This window comes from Aspergillus aculeatus (genome assembly GCF_001890905.1).
Source record: "Aspergillus aculeatus ATCC 16872 unplaced genomic scaffold ASPACscaffold_22, whole genome shotgun sequence".
NCBI classification, from domain to species: domain Eukaryota; kingdom Fungi; phylum Ascomycota; class Eurotiomycetes; order Eurotiales; family Aspergillaceae; genus Aspergillus; species Aspergillus aculeatus.
The window spans coordinates 463,205-480,660 of NW_017962997.1; the positions used below are offsets into that span (position 1 = coordinate 463,205).

At 51.1% G+C, this 17,456-nt stretch overlaps 8 protein-coding genes across 8 annotated transcripts in view; 2 read left to right on the plus strand and 6 right to left on the minus strand.

Moving 5' to 3' along the window:
* ASPACDRAFT_55459 (CobW domain protein) overlaps nucleotides 1–714 on the minus strand; it is a gene marked incomplete at both ends in the record, with an annotated part of 3,155 nt that extends 2,441 nt beyond the window's left edge. Inside the window, 3 exons of the mRNA XM_020203000.1 lie at nucleotides 62–355; nucleotides 411–499; nucleotides 562–714. Of these exons, the coding sequence (XP_020051496.1) occupies nucleotides 62–355; nucleotides 411–499; nucleotides 562–714 (536 nt within the window). The remainder of the gene's footprint in view (nucleotides 1–61; nucleotides 356–410; nucleotides 500–561) is intronic.
* A 144-nt stretch (nucleotides 715–858) lies between these two features.
* pgxB (putative extracellular exo-polygalacturonase) lies at nucleotides 859–2,534 on the minus strand (the record flags this gene model as incomplete). Its single annotated transcript, XM_020198859.1, has 5 exons — nucleotides 859–1,385; nucleotides 1,435–1,680; nucleotides 1,726–1,899; nucleotides 1,952–2,119; nucleotides 2,184–2,534. 5 exons carry the CDS (start codon nucleotides 2,532–2,534, stop codon nucleotides 984–986), a joined length of 1,341 nt encoding a protein of 446 aa, XP_020051497.1. The 3' UTR covers nucleotides 859–983.
* Nucleotides 2,535–3,597: 1,063 nt separating this feature from the next.
* Nucleotides 3,598–4,894, minus strand: ASPACDRAFT_55461 (uncharacterized protein; the record flags this gene model as incomplete). The annotated part of the gene is made up of 3 exons (XM_020203001.1): nucleotides 3,598–3,797; nucleotides 3,887–4,179; nucleotides 4,890–4,894. The coding sequence occupies 3 exons, from the start codon at nucleotides 4,892–4,894 to the stop codon at nucleotides 3,598–3,600; spliced, it is 498 nt and encodes a 165-aa protein (XP_020051498.1).
* A 761-nt stretch (nucleotides 4,895–5,655) lies between these two features.
* Nucleotides 5,656–7,042, plus strand: ASPACDRAFT_82266 (uncharacterized protein). The gene is made up of 3 exons (XM_020206057.1): nucleotides 5,656–6,488; nucleotides 6,568–6,674; nucleotides 6,732–7,042. The coding sequence occupies exons 1-3, from the start codon at nucleotides 5,678–5,680 to the stop codon at nucleotides 7,011–7,013; spliced, it is 1,200 nt and encodes a 399-aa protein (XP_020051499.1). The 5' UTR covers nucleotides 5,656–5,677; the 3' UTR covers nucleotides 7,014–7,042.
* A 363-nt stretch (nucleotides 7,043–7,405) lies between these two features.
* Nucleotides 7,406–8,788, minus strand: ASPACDRAFT_36850 (F-box protein; the record flags this gene model as incomplete). Its single annotated transcript, XM_020200252.1, has 2 exons — nucleotides 7,406–8,240; nucleotides 8,643–8,788. The coding sequence occupies 2 exons, from the start codon at nucleotides 8,786–8,788 to the stop codon at nucleotides 7,406–7,408; spliced, it is 981 nt and encodes a 326-aa protein (XP_020051500.1).
* A 653-nt stretch (nucleotides 8,789–9,441) lies between these two features.
* On the plus strand, nucleotides 9,442–9,831 carry ASPACDRAFT_48266 (uncharacterized protein; the record flags this gene model as incomplete). Its single annotated transcript, XM_020202095.1, has 1 exon — nucleotides 9,442–9,831. The coding sequence occupies one exon, from the start codon at nucleotides 9,442–9,444 to the stop codon at nucleotides 9,829–9,831; it is 390 nt and encodes a 129-aa protein (XP_020051501.1).
* A 411-nt stretch (nucleotides 9,832–10,242) lies between these two features.
* Nucleotides 10,243–11,471, minus strand: ASPACDRAFT_36882 (DUF1996 domain-containing protein; the record flags this gene model as incomplete). The annotated part of the gene is made up of 4 exons (XM_020200258.1): nucleotides 10,243–10,647; nucleotides 10,707–10,887; nucleotides 10,942–11,063; nucleotides 11,124–11,471. 4 exons carry the CDS (start codon nucleotides 11,469–11,471, stop codon nucleotides 10,243–10,245), a joined length of 1,056 nt encoding a protein of 351 aa, XP_020051502.1.
* Nucleotides 11,472–12,683: 1,212 nt separating this feature from the next.
* ASPACDRAFT_82272 (repressor protein) lies at nucleotides 12,684–15,746 on the minus strand. The gene is made up of 2 exons (XM_020206058.1): nucleotides 13,082–15,746; nucleotides 12,684–13,025 (listed from the first exon to the last, which is right to left on the minus strand). Exons 1-2 carry the CDS (start codon nucleotides 15,245–15,247, stop codon nucleotides 12,774–12,776), a joined length of 2,418 nt encoding a protein of 805 aa, XP_020051503.1. The 5' UTR covers nucleotides 15,248–15,746; the 3' UTR covers nucleotides 12,684–12,773.
* Between the last annotated feature and the right edge of the window lie 1,710 nt (nucleotides 15,747–17,456).

Here is a 17,456-nt window from a genome sequence, read left to right on the forward strand (position 1 = left end):
GGGGGGCGGCGCGGGCATAAAGAGGTAGATGGTGAGGGAAGGAAGACTTGGGTAGCAGTACATCTGATGCAAAATCTTCTTGCCTTCTTCGTCTAATACACCTCCCTCAGCTTCGGCTTGAACCATCGCGGCGCTGAACTCCGCTGTGAATGTCTCGGCCACTTGCATGGGCTCGCTAATGCCCGTGCTTTCGATCACGACGTACTCGACCTCTTTCAGGGTGGTCAGGCGCGCGAGCTCGGAGAGGAGATCACCACGGAGTGTGCAGCAGATGCAGCCATTTTGGAGCTGGATCAGGGACTCTTTAGTGTGGGAGACGGTGTGGTGTGTGATAAGGGTGGCGTCGATGTTGAGGCTGGATGGATCTCTCGTTAGTAGAGCCCTGAGTGAGCGTCTCAAGGGAGACTCGCCTGCTCATGTCATTGACAATTACGGCAATGCGAAGGCCATGGTCAGATGACTGGAGAATATGCTCGAGGAGTGTGGTCTTTCCACTGCCCTGTTTGTGAGTTAGTCTCTATAGCTTGACGAGATTCTTACGCTGAATGCTGAATGACGAACCAGGAACCCAGAGAGGAGAGTCACAGGAAGTGGCTTACTGCTCTCCTTATCCAGTGTGATGTTGATATCCTTGATATCTGGCTTAGATGAGGCATCCGCCTTGATCTCACCCGCCTTGTAGGATAGAGTCTCCCGTCCCGAGTCAATGACCATTTTCTTTCGGCTGCGCAAAGGCTCGTTACTAGAGAAAGAATTGGCACGACTCACCAGATTTCCATCAAATATCTCTACTGTACACTTCTATACTTATAGATGCAAGCTACCAAGGTGCTCTCATGATTGCAATTTATCATCATTGTTCTGATTGGTGACGGCCGCTCCCAAGGTCCTTGCTTGCAAGGTCCCGTTGCGTATACCTACAAGGTACTCGACACGCCAGAAATGAAATCAGTTATGCTTGATAGGTCACACTAACAATGAAACTATCGCTTGGTCGAGGTTGAGTTGGTTTCATCCACACAGTCCACTCCAATGCCCCCCGTAATGCCCGAGCAGATAATCTCCGCCGGGCTGCCCGCCGGACTCGTCAGCGAGACATCCTGCAGGGTGACATTCGTGCAGACAGCGGCAGGCGAGCACGTTAGATCAGCAACCACTAGACCTTCCTTTCCTGAGGAGGTACCCCAGATGTTCTCAAAAAGGATGTTCGTGATATTGACAGAAGACGGGTACTGGGCGCACTCTGTGGCATTGATGTCGAAGTAGCACTGGTCCAGCACTACTGGGTTGTCGGTGTTCTGAATCTGGATGTTCTTGTAGGTAATGTTGTTGATGCGACCGTATCCCACATCTGGTCCAGCCCAGGCCTTGAGTCGAGCGCCGTTCTATGTTTATTAGCCTCGATCAACAAGACAATTGCCTAGTTGCACCTACCTGGCCATTCAGCAGCGTCACGTTCTCAATCCAGGCGTTTTCAATGATGTCCAGTTCTCCTGGGTATTGTCCGATACTGCCCATACTCACACCGTGCGTATTGTTGCACCACAGGTTCTGGACAAAGATATTGGTAGTGTTGGGTTTGGGCGAGAAGCAATCATCGCCAATATCGACGCGGGTGTTGGTGACTGTCAGGCCATCGACGTTGTACGAATCAAATCCGTCGGTGTTTTTCGGGAGAGCCTATGCTATTAGCCAGCTTTCGGGGCTTGACGCGCTTTGACATACCGAAGCGTTGGTCGAAAAAGCATGGATATACACATCATCAAAGGAGATGTCCTTGGTGTTGACGAAAAAGTTGGTCCAGCATGGCGAATTCAACTGTGTGATACCCTCCACGGATACACGTGTCGCGTTGTCGGTCAGGAACAGAATCGGCCGGTAGAAGGTGTTGGAGGAGTCCTGCCTTGTCAGCCCTAAACATTGAGCTTCTGCAAGAGGTGAAAAAACCTACCAAGATCTCGAGTCCAGCAAACGCATTGTACCAAGCCTGTCCGTTGCCGTTCAACGTGCCACTGCCGAAGATCTTGATATCGTTTCCACCCCAGCGCCAGAATGTGATTGACTTTTGGAAGTCATAGTAGTAGTTGTTTGCTTGCCAGTAGGTGATGTTGTTCGTGAACTACAACCATCTGGGTCAGCTATCTTGCCGCCTCAGGGTTGCCTCTGAGCATTTGATAACATACCTTCAGTTCACCCTCCAGCTGCACTTCAATATTGTCCAAGAATGTCAGATCCAACTTCTTTCCAATCACATACTTCTTGCCCTTCTCGAGCAGCAGCCGTCCGCCGTGGTTGGCCTGTTTGATTCCCCAAAGGAAATCACTCGAGATATCGTCGTAGTCGTTCTTGGATGGACGGATTGTCACAGTCTTGCGGTTCGGGTACTTCGAAGAATGCGCTCCCACACTTCTCAAGCCAGCTGCATCAGAGACTGGTATGATCTTGGCTCCATTGGGGGTTCCGCCCACGGCAGCGGCGTTCACGGCAATAGGCACGGCGCCCAGGAGAAGCGCAGCAATTGAAACGAGCTTCATGATTGACTTGTCACTTGCAATTGAGCTTGTACTACTCAACCTTTTCTCGAGCGACCGTCCCAGTCTGGTTATTTATGCCTGTCCTTGACATCAGGATCTATGTTTACCCGCATGCATCAGCCCCTCCCCAGATTCCCCTCCGCTGGGAAAAGAAGTCTGGGGAAATCTTTCCGGGGCATAGCTCGATTTCTCCACCTGTAGGAGTTGCCCTGAAGAGTTAACTTGACTGATGTCATGGCTAGGCATCTTGGCTCTTTTTTTGACAGCTCCGTACCAAGATTTCGGAATGGACTGGTCCTGGGGTAATTTCCCCGGATCGTTGCTCGGTCTTGGGAGGATCTTCCACCAATGGATGAAACGGTTAATGACTGAGCCTGCAGGTCGCGATATGACTTTGTATCAATCTAATGGAAACGGTCCAGGTTAATATGCAGACTTGGCTCGTTGAACTAGAGTCATCAGCACGGGTTGATGATGCGGTGAGAGGCTGGTCGATTACGAGAAGGATATTAAGCCAAGGTGGACAATCAACAGAAGTGTATTGACTCAGTGCCAACAAGTCCAACCCTTCCGCGCAAAAGCAATGTGGTAACGACTTATAGAAGGAGGAGTTAGATCCGGGGTTAATCCCCGATATCGCTCTCTTTCAAGTTTCCGCTCATGCCTCCAGAATTAGAACTACGCGATGGATTTCCGAGCACAAAAAACCATGCACTCGATCAGTGACTAATTATGAATTGAAGATGGTCGGTACCAGAAATCGGATAACAGACACGCAAGACTCGCCTACCTTTACCGAACCCATCAAACGAAGAGTTTTTCTCCTGAAAGATCCCCCTGAAAGATCGTCGCGACCCTCAGATTTCCCCAACCCCTCAACCTCGGCAACCCCCGCAGATCTGGCGTACCCAACCTCCCCCACTTTCATCGGAAACATGAACCTGTACTATTTCTCTTACTTTTGTTATTAGTATTCAAATGGCCAACAAGGCCTAAATTTGAATCCATTCCACCCGCGAAGCTTACCCAAAGGAGCTTGTTCAGCTCAAGAAGAGGAAGACAATCATAGCCTCTTCCCGGCCAACATCAACGCCGTAAGGCAACTCACGTTGCCCAACCACCACAGCAGCGAGGGCACGAAGCTCAGTTGTTCCGATTCAATCGCCACGGCCGCGGTTGCATATGCCACTCGCATCACTGAGAACCACAACCCAATCCAGTTGATTATCTCGGTCGGGACACCTGCGTGAAGGGCGAGAAGGACTATTCAGCCCACCCCCTCGGGAAGAAGGATTCCAAGAATTAGCATTTCTCGCTTCCCGGAGGATGATTGATAGAGACAAACAGCGTACCCCCGGCGATAAATAGCGGAAACCCCTCGATGACATTCTCGTAGGCAGCTTCCCGCCGTTTGAGTCGGTTCATTTGGCCTCGGGTGATCTTGCCGGCTTGCACGGCTGCTTCGCCGTATTTGAGCAGATTCTCGCGTGGAGCATTGTTGTGATCTTGCCCGAGTCGTCGTATGGCTGCTTGGGGGTTGAATATTCCGTGGGCGAGGAACCAGTTGCCGATGATATAACCTGCTGCGTAGTTGGGGGTGGGTGAGGAGGGATTAGCGCGGAGGCCGAGCGTGGTTAGAAGGGTTCTGCGAGGTCGTGAGTACAGTATAGAGATAATAGCATTTGCAACAAGCCTTGAGACACGGCTCACGTAGTGGCTGGATGGTCGGACATCATGTGTCTTCTGCCGCTATGCCGATTGTATTATTGGGGAAGAATCAAAGAATCAAGGCGTTCTAGTTGCTGAGCTGATGGTATATATGGGGATGACAACCCGCGAGGCGCTGAGGCTGAGCCTATGATCTACATAGGCTGTACAACTGCATGACATCTTGGCTGAAGGCTCTGCACCAGAGAATTGGTGTGTGTGAACTGTACTTGTATGCAACCAACAGGTGGCGTGGAGTGATGCGGTTCTATTGGCCTCGATCTTGGCCTTGATCTTGGCCTCCTAATTTTTTCTGAATTGCTGTAGAACGGCTTCTGTTCTGACCTATACCCAACATCAACGAAACAGAGACAGGAACCAGAAGACTTCAAAGGTTAGGTCCTTGTATTGCTGACTACAGCTTGTGATTTGCTATAGCAGTTCTATGCTGAGGCCTCATGACGTCATTTTGGCTCAGATGATTGCTGACTGCATTCAGGCAATGCATTCAGGCAACAAGGGTTGAAAAGATCATCGCGAAGGACTTTTGACGCTTTCTTGCCACTCCTCATCTACGAACAAATTGACGACCTCTTGTATGAGTCGATAAAGCGCCAGGCAGTACGCAGTACAGTAGTACTCACAGACATCATCAAACACCGCTTGGCTTATCCTGGCAAGCGCGCTTATCAGAACCACCTTGATATCTCCTGTCAAACGTAGGACAAGATGCTATCTTAGCTTGTGGAACTAGCATGTCCATGTACATAGCATATTTGCAAGTAGGTTAAGAAAGTTTGTATTTAAGTACTTTTACTTTGAGAGAATGCACTTTACTCAGAGCCGCCACCCAACCCTTTACCAACAAGGCCATGATATTCCGGTTTCCGGGGTCGACCGACCGCCACATCGCTATATCTAGCCATAACGTTTTTATGTATGGGTACCGTGGGCCAGATTTCCAAATTCACAGACAATTTACAGAAAGAACTTGAAAGGGTCCCAGCGAGAATCGCGTCCCCATGACCCACCCCCCCCCCGCTTTTCATGCCAGTTGGGTCAATGTAGAACTCGACCAGCGTCTAAAGTCCGAGACAAGGCTGCGATTATTAATAACCAAGCGGAGCATCGCGGATCCTCAGCCGCACTCACCACCAGCCAGCCTGCATTGCGGCCATACCGATAAGATATTATCTGAACTCCAGTTGTGTTGCGCTGCGCTGCCACGGCGATGCGATGCGATGCGATGTGATGTGCACTAGACTAATAATCTTATACACCGTGTTCCTTTTTTTCTTGATGTTGTTGGAATTTAGATTATCTCTTCAGCAAAAAAGGTCCTTGTTAAATTACCCTGTGAACATAGCTTTGCTGACAGAGATCCAGTCCCCCCCCCCCCTTGTACAGTCAAGATGTTCACATTACCATTGCTGGTGATGACCCTGTTTCTGCAGGTCAAATTCCCCGTGATCCCCGGTTTAAAGCCCGCACTCTACGGGGCTCTGGTTCTGAGTGCGCTGCATGCCATCTTTGTCCCCCTCAAGAGCCACGGAGACTTTGTGACATACACCAATGCCTTCATGAGCGTGTCGTTCATCATCCGCGCCGTAGAGCTGCTGATCCTGCAGGACCTCGATGAACTGGAACATCTGGAAAAGGTCTCGCATGTGTCCTCGTCCATCCTGTACTCCTGGGAGCCCCTGCCGCGAGCCCTAGGCTTCCGCCGGTTCCTGCGCGTCTGCGATCTGATCGCCAACCCGCGCGCCATCGGCTGGAATCACGGCTCCACCAAGTATCTCCCGCCGCTGCGGCCCGTGGAAGGCGAGGCGGGCGGCCATCACTGTGTGCCGGAGCATAGGAACATGGTCGTTGTGGCGGTGGGAGACCGCAGCAGTTTTCTCCGCGCCCATCTCTGGACCGTCCTCCTCGCGTACCTGGCCATGGACACCTACCAGGCCGCGTTCGCGCGCAATTACCCGCGGCTTTGCGACGGCGTCGACGGCTTTCTGAACGGGGTGCTGGGCTGGCATGTCTCCCCCGCGACCAGCGAGATGGTCGTGCGGAGGTATCTGCTGTCCCCCGGCTGTTGGATCGCCGCTTATGCCTTCGTCGATGGGATTCATTCCGCCGTCGGGGTCTTTTCCGTGGGCTTGGTCAGGGTCTTCACCTCCAAGCATGCGGGAGAGCCTTGGATGTATCCACCGGTCTTTGGATCCGTCCGGCATTTGCTCGCGTTCAATTTGCGTGGTATGATAACACTTCTTCTTCTTCGCCCTCGGATTAAGATTTTGGCTGACTAGAGATCGATTTGTTGTCTTCGATCAAGATATCTGGGGCAAAATGTGGCATGACCTCTGTCGCAATCCCTTCTTGGCGCTTTCCCGCGCGGCCATCATGCCTGTGAAACCGATCCCAATGGGCCTGCAGCGCTTCCTGGTGATCTCGTTAACGTTCTTTGTGTCCGGTGTCGTGCATGTGGCCGGAACGTACGCAGTATCTCAGGACGTCTTCGCAGTCAGTATGATGATGACCTTCTTTTGCATCTTGCCGCTCTGCATCGCCGCGCAACATCTCCTCTCCGATCGCTTTCTTCCGCTGTTTCTCCCTCAAAATGTGTTCTCCCGGTTGGCGATCTGGCTGGTCAATATGGCCTTTGTCATGGGATGGGCCCACATCACCAGCCCGTGGTTTCTCGATCATAGCAAGCTGCCCGAGGCTATCGGATCGGTGCCGCTTCCGGTCAGTGTGTGGAAGCTGGCAGCTGATGTTTAGGATCCTACTATGTCATCAAGTCACACAGGTTATGATTTTTGCAGTTGACTTACACACGCAACGGACGCTCCTCGATATTTAAGAACTGATATTAGATCAATAAAGATATTGTATCACCACTATGGACTTTTGTTTCTAGCCTCCGTGCCTAGGATGTTTGTAGTTGTTATCAATCGTTCAATAGGGCATTCCCACCTAGAACCCGTACACTTCACCTACTGCAGGACACGCTCTGAAGCAGTCTTGCTAGACGGAACAGCTTATACTGAAAGATTGTAGGAGAGATACTTTCGTACAAATGACCCATACGGTATCAATCGTACCAAGAAGAAATACTGGGTCCACTGGATCCCTTCCAACACTCGTCTCCTTATTCGTCATCGGTGGCCAGTTCAAAGTTCTCCGTGTTGATACATTTCCCACCCATCGCACTCGACCTCGAGCTCAAAATCGACATCATTGACAATGGTATCCAAAATTGCGCAACCGACTCTATACTGCTCTCGAAACCAATCATCATCCTCAAGATCGTTGAAGGCGTACGCGCCAGGGATACCGAGCAAGCCGCTCGCAGGAGGGAATTTGGGCCTCAGTGAAACAAGTTCTAGACGTGAAAGGTCATTTTTGCAGTACTCGGCCAATTCAGCCATCATGTCATAGACTGGATAATCGCAAGCGAGAACTGTGACAGTCTCGATATTTGGTGGCAAATTGCCGAAATCATGTAGTATGCCTTGCTCCACCTCCAGGTGCTTGAGGTTCTCGAATGCTTGGAAACTTCCGTACTGCGGGCAACGATGCCATTTCTCAATAGCTATGGGGTTGGCCACATCCAGGTCGACGCGCAGCGACTTGAGATTCTGCCGTTGAGGCTCTAGACAGGGAAGTAGCGCCGGGGCTGGGAACTGGCAGCTCACCCTCCTTCGGGCATCCCAAGGCACCGTTGTTTCGTATACGAGGACCTCGAGATTTTCACACGCCCGCATGATATTTGTCAGTCGTGGTGCATCCAGTGAAGCTCTTATGAGGTGTAACTCGGAAAACTTGAAAGAACCGGGTGGAAGCTCAAAGGTTGGACACCCAGAGCCGTTGCCCTCGCAAAACGCCAAGGAGAATTCCTTCAAGCTAGGCAAGCACATTAGGTCGACCACTTCCGGCATAGTCGGATGTCGCATTTTTAACTTATCTTTTATGTGAAGAGACTTCAACCTAGACAGGTATGCAGGTCTACCATCAGGCCCTGGTAGATAAAGTGGCCTCAAGCCTCTCAGACCTTCGCGGCCGCTCACAAGATCTAAGTTCTCCAGATTCGGAGCGAGAGCAGCAATGACCACAATCAGCGGATTCATTCTTGCACCGTTTATGGCAGTCACATAATCGAGCTGGCAGGGAATCCGCTTCTGGTGGATGACGCCGTTCAGCACTGCGATGGTTTCGTTCCTAACCGCTGCTGGCCATTCCCCGACCGAGTCTGAAGGGTTGTGATTCGCATTGATGCAGAGACGAAATACTTGTCCACCCAGGTCAGGTCGCAAGGCAAGGGTCCTAGCGAAAGCGAGAAGGGGACCAATGCGGCTCGCTCGCTTCACATATATCCCGCTGTTATGATCGAAGACATACTTGTAGAACACGTTATAAAGGTAAGGTTGTGTAATCATCCAAAGTCGTTTCGACGTTAAACAGAGATTCAGTAACGTTCTCACATCACGGGGACCACGGAGGCAAGAAATGATATCCAACAGAGTCTCAGTGGGTAGCGTTTCGAGTTGAGCCATGGTCATAAGTTACTCGATAACGAGACCTTAGTCAATGAGTTTTGACCGCGCTGAAGGATATAGTCAGAATCTACCAGGTCCATGGCATAGATGCAAGCACCTCGAGCAGACATGTGCCTCTTGTGAGTGAATTTGTTATTACCAGTTACGGACACCAGCTGTTCGCCATATGAGAGTCCTCTGAAGATACTCACCTCTCAGTACAAGATAGAAACTTCCGATTTCATTCTTTGATGAGGAGTTATGCGCCTAAGCGGTTTTAAGAGTGGAGGTATAAAATATGTGATTCAGCTATTGAGAATTGATTAGTAGGGTGTTCATGGATAGATGCAATGCGGCGCGACTCAAGCAAGTTGAGCCTTCTTATCATCGTTGCTCATCTCCGGGGGGAGAAAGCCGCCGCCTCACAACTCCTTCCAGATTGGGAGGAGCATAAATAACACATCGTGACGTCACCTGCAAACCGACCAAACAGCCCGCGGTCCACTCGTCTTCTAACAATCAGCAACATCTTTTCCTGACCTCAACAAACACAATCAACGCCAAAGGCAAACAATTGTCAGGCTTGGGTCAGTTTAACAGGGGACCGGTCCTGTTTGAAACCCCCACCTACTAATGTATCTTATGCTTGACAATTTCCCCAAAGACGTACGATGTTATACAATGCTCTGATCCGCACCCATCACATCACCTCGCGCAAGAAGGTCTCCGCCCTGAAACGGGCAGCCGACATGCACAATTGCTTCGTGCTGCTGCGCTCCGGAGGTTGTCCGGGGATTATGTATGTAGAAGCGAGAGACAAAGACGCCGTCGAGTCGTGGGTGAATGTGGTGCGGAATTTGAGGTATAAGGATTTTCAGCTGGTAACCCGACCGGGGCTGTTGGAGGTTGAGTATGAACAAAACAGCGCTGGAAAGCGGGCCGACCCCCCCAAGCAGAGGCCTGGCGTCTCTGAAGTTGACTCAGTCAAAGAATTTGGGGGCCTGATGGAGCAGCGGGGGGTTTGGAAGTGGTGGAGAAAGGGAATGGGCTATCTGAGTTGATGGTTGCGTGGCGATCTTTCGAGCGTTGGATATTCGGTGTTGAGAAAGTCCGTTTGCCATCACATTACATCACTTATCTCAATCGGATCAGCTGGTGTGCAATAATCAAAGAAGCAATCAGAGTCCTCGCTGCGACTCGCCTCTGTCGGTGCGCGAGACTACGCGGAGTCAACGCTACTGAGGTTCAACTGCCGCACCCGGGCTTCTTTGAGGGGCCACTTTATTCAAACGCCACTGCAATACACACCAACACGAGGGATATCTATAAATCACAACAGTCTGGTCTTGTTTTGTCAAAGTTCGTTCATTCGTCCATATCTCCCCCTCCCTTCCAAATCGTCAATATCTCCACTCAATGATGTCAAGAGGGAGAGGTCAAATCTTTCGCAATTGTTCGTACTTGCTATCATATCACTCCGGCTCATCCGGCCACATTACAAGGTTATCTCCCGGCAAGCTGTCAAGAGGTCCACTCTGTCCCAGCTCATCCTTCGGCTCCCCAACATCCAAAGGCTGCGACAGGGGCGTCAAGGCCCTCTTTTGGGTTCTTGTTACCGAGCAATCAGGATCGTCTAATCCCTTGGGCCCCGTACAGGTGTCCATAGCTTGTTGCAGGGCAGCTTGGTCGGTCCAGCCGTGAATGAAATCACCGTGCAATCCATACCCAGTTGTGTCACCCATGGAGTACACCAGGCTCTGGCCACTCCCTATTGGACCCGTGTTGAAGAAGAATTCCATGAAGATTGAGTATATCGCCACTGGGTGAGATCTAGGACAGACACCTTTATTATAATCCCCGACCGCGGGATATGCCATCTGGAAGTGTACAGTACATTAGCCGGTATTATGAACAATGTTATGTCGCTTTCACATACATGGCTTTTGTGATCCGCACTATCGAGGTTCTTACCATCCCAGCAGGAAGGCATAAAAACCTGCGACCGCACGATCTGGCAAGGTTGTCGTGGGAAATGCTTTGTTTCGTTGGAGCTACCGTCATACTCTATGCACATGTGCGATATGGCTTTCTGAGCCAAATCAGAGTCATTGTATGATCTGTCCTTCTCCATTAGTCACGAGGTCTCAATCAAGGCCGTGCTGTGTTCGAACCGTAGATCAGGATCACCAGCTACCATCCTCAGCCCTTCTGGTGGAGCCAATGGATACTCCGACGCATCGCAGCTCGTTAGATTAACTCCATACTCACACGCTCGGTTGAGGTAATATATAGCCTGGTTGGCTGGGTCAGTTAGCCGCGGCCCAAAGGAACCACTGTTGAACGGGCATCATACACTCGACTGATACTCCACGAGCTGGAAAGAGCCATTCTGTAATTGATTGTACAACTGTGGGATCCAGTAATTGCTCTTATCAATCGCTACGCCGCAAGTCGTCTCTTGGGCGTTGCGGGCGGTGTTGACGCCCATTGTCCTCTGGAATGCTGTACCTCCGGCGACCACGTGGACATGTTCCGATATTCCACCTGGGGACACTATCGGATCGGAGAGTTGTGTGGTCAACGGGACACAGCTGAAAGTGAATTCATCGGTCGTGTGCTCTGTGCTGGTAGCGAGACAGGAAAATGCCAGGATTGATACGAGGAGGGTGAGGACATGGACATGGGGCAGTCTGGCCTTCATGGTGATATCGACATCAAGTCAAGAGGGCTAAGCTCGGCGCTGGGAACAAACGACCCTTGTGGTGTGAAGAAAAGGTTTCCTTGCTGTGTCTCAACATGTGTATCTGCATATGGTTGGGGTTGTCGCGGACATAATATTGTTTCGTGTGCGGAAAAGGGATCCCCATGCCGGCTTGCTTCGGGTTGATCCCATCACCACCAGGCTTGTGAGCGCCATTAATTATGTCCTGAATGAAGGAATGCGTCAGAGCAAGGAACAGAAATAGCCTTCGAGTATACTATTCATGTAACCTCAGTTACCCATACCATGCCGCTCATACCTCGAGGAATCTCAGCGACGTGCGATGCTAAATAACGCATGCTTGCGGTCTTGGGATACATTCCTAGCCCCTTAATTTGTCTGTCATTTCGATTTCGACATAGCTTTGCACCGGCACAAGGAGGTGTGAACCTTGATCTTTCATTACTGGAGACGATATATGCTTTGCAGCCAAAAGTCAATGATTGATCATCCACGAATGAAACTTTTAACTGGTGCCGCCTGTTATCGGGTTTGAGCGAATGCGGGTAAAAACGTCCCTCTATCCAATGCATTCCCGAGCCCGTGGCTTTGATCGTCCAGTTTTCACTCCCTCCTGATTGCAGTGGATGCACACTCGCAACCATCTATCCCACCATCCCACCAAATACAGACAGTAATCATTTATGCGGTATCAAGGCATCAGCATTTCTTGAAGGATCCGGGCGACTGGCTGGATGATGATTTAGGGACCAAGTAGATAGGAATTAGGCAGGTATGCCCTGATTTTCGTCCTGCATACACCTTGAAGGTATGATCATGCCATGGCTATTCTGCACCGCGCCACTGAGCCCCGTCAGATCAGGCACATGGATCGGACCCAGTCGGTTATGATCGGCGTAGTAAAACCAGTGGCGTTGACCAAGGAGCTGGTTAGGTAGACTCCTCTATGACCCAGAGATAAGGTAGGCAATAAGAGGACTGGCTAAAATGGGTGCCTGGCGCCTAGCAAGGTTGGCCCAGTGAGCTAGCAAAGTAGTGGGTTGAAACCCCACTGTGCTTGTTCCCCGATCATTCGACACATGTCGTGATTGACCTATCTAGCCATTTGTGGAGAGTGGGAAAACGGGATGAGAAGAGAAGCTATCCGTGGTGGGGATGAATTGTGGAGAAGGGTACTACCAAATTTCGGTCATCATTATTCAGACTTGCATGCCAACCCAGGAATATATGTACAATGTCTCATTCTGCAGCAGCTGCACACCAGCGAGATGCCCGGGCCGATCAACGAACCTGCTCAAGTCGGGTCTGAATAGTCTTTTCATCGAACGGCCCGTCTTCGCCGACATAATTGCGAAGTGCTTCCGAGAACATCAAGCGGCGGGGCGCCTTGCGTCCTGTCATCAGCTCAATTTGCGAGATTGCTTGTTCGACTACATTATCAAGCCCATCTACCAAAACCCACGGCCGGCCCGTCTCGCTTCTGATGCTACGCATTTGACGTAGCAGTGGCGTGTCCAGTGGTTTGTAAGCGAACTAGGTTCAATAGATTAGCGACGCCCAACTGCTTTAGATTCCTCCAAGAAACGTACCTCAAGAACCACGCCTCCGGTCGGGCTGCCCAACCACTGCATCGGCATTTCGAAATTGGCGGGCGGTTCGTCTCGGTCGGGGTCTGCTGGTACGCAGGATGCAATCATACATGGAGGGCAAGCATCGGCTGGCCATTCATCTTTGAGTGATTTCAGCACGTATACTACTTCTGTTGCGTCCACCTGAGAAGCTGCCCAAGAATTGAAATGTCGAGCCACACTCTCAGCCCGTGCCAATGTCCGATTGTAAATAAAGATTTTTCGGCATCCCAGGCGAAGCATGGCATAGACTGCCGCGCGAGCCATGCCACCCGCTCCAATCACCAGCCCCGTTGTTTTCAAGGGACTGATTGCATTACGTGGGGAGAGGTTGCGGTTGATACAGGTCATAATACCTACCCAATCAGTATTCTCTCCGTACCACCCAACCACAGGCCCGGCCTGGTTACGTCGACTCGCTTGCTCTTGTAGGGAATACATGGCGCCATCAGCGCTGGCCCGTAATGGCATGATCGTGTTGATGGCGCCAATTGCCTCGACATGGCGGCTCTTCGCCACGAGCTTGTGAGATAACTGTACTCGCCAGGGCTGAACCACACTCGCCCCTCCGAAATGCGGGTCGCGGCCCAGCCGATCCAGAATTGCAAGGGAGGGAGAATCGGGTATCGTGTAAGTGTGGTTCATACCACATTGTCTAAATGCAGCATTGTGCATTGCGGGAGAAAGACTATAGGCTACATTGCCACCCAGAATGCAAAATTTCAGGGGGTCAAGAACATAGCTCTGGAATAGTGCTTGGACAGCATCCCGTGAAGTGATCTGAGGGTCGCGTCCATTATGTGAGGAGCGCTCGATTGCGGGATGCGTGACGGGGGTAAGAATGGAGTTGAACACTTGGGAGGTCCGTCCTAAACTGCCCACGTTGTAGGCAATGACCGGTGGATGTTCTCCAGGTAAAGCCTGAACCTTGTTTGTGAACTTCACAACGGCCGCATTCTCCTCCCGCGCCGTAATGACGCGAAGAAAACGGACCAGCTGACAGCCAAGCTTTTTGGCTTCAAGATAGAGATCAAAACATGCTTGGCTCTCCCAGCTTTCGGGAGCCGACGGCTCAAATATGCGTTGGCCTATGATCTTGGTCCTTCCCCTAGTGCGAATCGCTTCGATGATTCGAGACCGGTCCTGGTTAAGGTCGAGCGCCAAGTACTCGACCCCCAACCGCAGGCCATGCTCCACGATGGCAAAATACACATTGCTGACTTGTGATGCAGTGGAGTTGCCTTGGGCAATGCCTGTCAAAGTGGAATCGATGGATATTATGATTGGAGTGCGAGCGCTCCTTCGAAGCAAAGAAACATGCTTGCTCATGGTTGCTGCCATATCCACACCCCAGCGGTCAACGCAAAGCTCAATGGCATCCCCGCCCGATTCCAACTCAGGTATCTTCACCGTGCCCTCTAGAAGGTCGGAAGAGCGGACAAATATGGCATGCGTATAGGACCGTAGTTCTGGCGGCGTCTCAAGAAGAACAAAAGGCGAGTCATAGCTGGTGTGGCCCACATCGGTGCCTGTTACGAACCGGACAAAACGCGTGAAATCTTCCTTGGCTTCTTTCAATTTGAAAGAATAGTCGACGCAGCGCCGATCGGGGGTCCCTTCGTCCGTCTGGGCAGCTAAGCTGGAGCGGTCTTCGATATTGTAGAATTCGAAATTGGAGCACGTTCGGTGAAGAGGATCACCCTCACCGATGAGTTTGACTGCTTGATCCTCCAAGCCTAAAAGACTCTGTATGCAATCCATATCACGGATTATGTACACGATTGGATTGGTAGCCGAGTACTGCCGGAGATGCTCTTGCACGGGACGAGTCAAACTTCCCAGCCCACACTCAATCACGCAACGAGAGCGGTGATTGTCTAGCATGGACTTGAGAACTTCGATATCGCGCTTCTGGAACTCTCGGCTCCCATAGCGCTTGAGATAGTCATGTCTCGAGTAGCCCGTGCGTTCCTTGAAGTAGTGATCCTCAGTAATGAATCGTCGTTTTAATGCAGTAGCAGCGACAAACCCCAGAGACCTTTTGCCGCAACCTCGGATGCCCACCAACACCAAGGAGGCATCCGGGTCAAATTTTCGACGCTTGTCGACTGGTGAGTGCGTATGCATTGCGTATGGTGAGAAGTTGATTCTAGGTTGAGCAGCGCGAGCTTAAACAAGTGCACGGGGGAAAGCTCGTCCCAGAGGTCCCAGAGCAAAGGGACGATCCGTTGTGCGGTAATCGAGCAGCTGTACGGTCAGTGTATAGCTGAGCTAGGCAAGTGCCACATGTGAGAGGTCTATCGGCTATTGCAAGTCATTTCCAGGCAAGCCATGATGTAGGTGATTGCGGGCGAGCGGAGAACAATCGATAGTTGAGCAGCAGCGGCGGCGGCGACGGCCGAGAAGCTATCCTGGGGAAAATAGCGGGGTGTGAAGAAATGGTCCTGCGACAGCGGAGTGCGGTAAGGACGAGGGCGGTCAGCGGGGGCCGCGGGCATGCTGCTGCGAAGGACAGCCAATTCAAGACTTAATTCGGATATGCTGTGATTGGTTCACTTCGGAAGATATGATGGGGTGTATAAAGACAGGGCGATCGGTGGAAGGTTTATAGCAGAACCGAAGTCCCACAGCCGGAGCATTTCCCGGCCACGAGGAGAGGAGGTGGAGGAGAGGAGGAGGGGGGGGTGCTTTTGCGAAGAACCTCGCCTCCTCTCTTGTCATCCCTGGCTCACTCACACTCACAATGTCATAAGTCACCGCCTGCCACCTTACCCATCAACCTACCCCGGATAAGTTCTTTGCCGACCTGGTTGGTGCTCCTCTCTCCTTTCATCATGGTATCTCACCACCCACCGGTTTGTTGCAAAGCTTGCAGAAGACAATTTAATGCGTTGGGAATTCTTCCCCCCCTCTTCCCCTCCTCTTCTCCCCACTCTATTCGCAGGCAGAAATCACGGGGAACCGTGTCCTCAACTTATGGCTTTGATTTCATACTTTGAGCCTGTTCAAACCCGGCAATTTCACATATTGACAAAAGGCGAGTGATGATCGCTTCAGGATACATTCGTTTAAAGGTAGTGTAGACATCAGGATGGAAGTTCTGCAGACCACCCCAAATCGGGATGCCGAGCCAGTCTGGCCCGAAAATTATAGCTGCCTGTCCTTGATGAGTAACTAAGATTGACAATATTATTTATGGGCAATAGATAATAGACACACTGGCACAGACAGCGCACAGCCGGAGCGGTTAACTCGAAACAGATTGGTGTGAACACTTGGAGCCGCGGGACTACGTACGTACTCCATCTAATAATCGATCAAACCTTCACTACTCAGCAAGCAGAGCCTTAATTGATTTCAGTGCATACATTTACATCAATATCACCCCACAGCGGGCACAACGCCGGTCCTCGGCAATTTTGACTATTGTCATTGGGTTGGTTTATCGCCAATAGTAAACCTTTGTAAAAGAAACTTTGGTGGTATTCCAAGCGAGAGGACTACTCCGTGGGTAGGTAGTAACTTAAGAGTAGGTATTCGAGTGGTAACTTAGTTCGGAATACTCCTCGGCAGGCACAATTAGGATAATAAGATGGTTACTATTTTCGCACACGGCCTAATTTGCTTTATACAGTACTTACAGTTTACTAGGGGGGTAGTGCTCGATGGTATCATGGATGTATGCTGTTGTTATTGTTGTATTGTTGCTATTTTCTGTACCGACCCCGACCCCGACCCCGACCACTTCTGCTCTCGCAGCTTCTCAAAATTTCCCACAGTGGGATCGTGGAGAAGCCGTGGGGATCCGGCGTGGGGTGGGGGCCTTGCCGCCTGAGGCTAGCTTCCCGACGGAATCGCTTCAGTTAGCTCACAGTAGCTCTCCAGTCTACTCCTACGCCGTACTGCGCTCTGCGTGCTGCCTGACTTTCTTCCTCTCGTCTTCCGCATCTTCGTCCATTCCCGAACTTTTGTTCCGATATTTTCCCCCGCCACTCCACTTTTCCAGTTCGCTGTTCATCACTCACTAACAGTGTCTTGACTCTTGACTCTTTGACCGCTGCTAGACCAAGTGACCAAACTAATTGTCCGCTACCCTTGACCCTGACGGGCATATCTCCCCCCTAAAAAATCTCTAAACTTGGCTGCCTCAGGATGGGGCGGGCCCAATCGATTGCCCATCTTGGACCGACCCAAACACTTTCGACAGTACGACAACCCAAAAGCAGCAGACAGAGAGACCCTGTCTGTGGCTGTGGTTCAACTGGTACTTACCAAGGCTTCCTGACCATTCTTGCGTAATTTCCCGCCTTCTACTTCTATCTGGACTTCTGGGGCC

Bases quoted from the DNA above. Each gene is read 5' to 3' on its own strand.
- ASPACDRAFT_82266 (XM_020206057.1), top strand. From the start codon at position 5,678: ATGACCCTGTTTCTGCAGGTCAAATTCCCCGTGATCCCCGGTTTAAAG. The intron at 6,489-6,567 runs GTATGATAACAC...TCTTCGATCAAG, and splicing joins GCTCGCGTTCAATTTGCGTG to ATATCTGGGGCAAAATGTGG. The intron at 6,675-6,731 runs CTGGTGATCTCG...GCCGGAACGTAC, and splicing joins CAATGGGCCTGCAGCGCTTC to GCAGTATCTCAGGACGTCTT.
- ASPACDRAFT_82272 (XM_020206058.1), bottom strand. From the start codon at position 15,247: ATGCATACGCACTCACCAGTCGACAAGCGTCGAAAATTTGACCCGGAT. The intron at 13,026-13,081 runs GTACGTTTCTTG...TATTGAACCTAG, and splicing joins CCGGAGGCGTGGTTCTTGAG to TTCGCTTACAAACCACTGGA.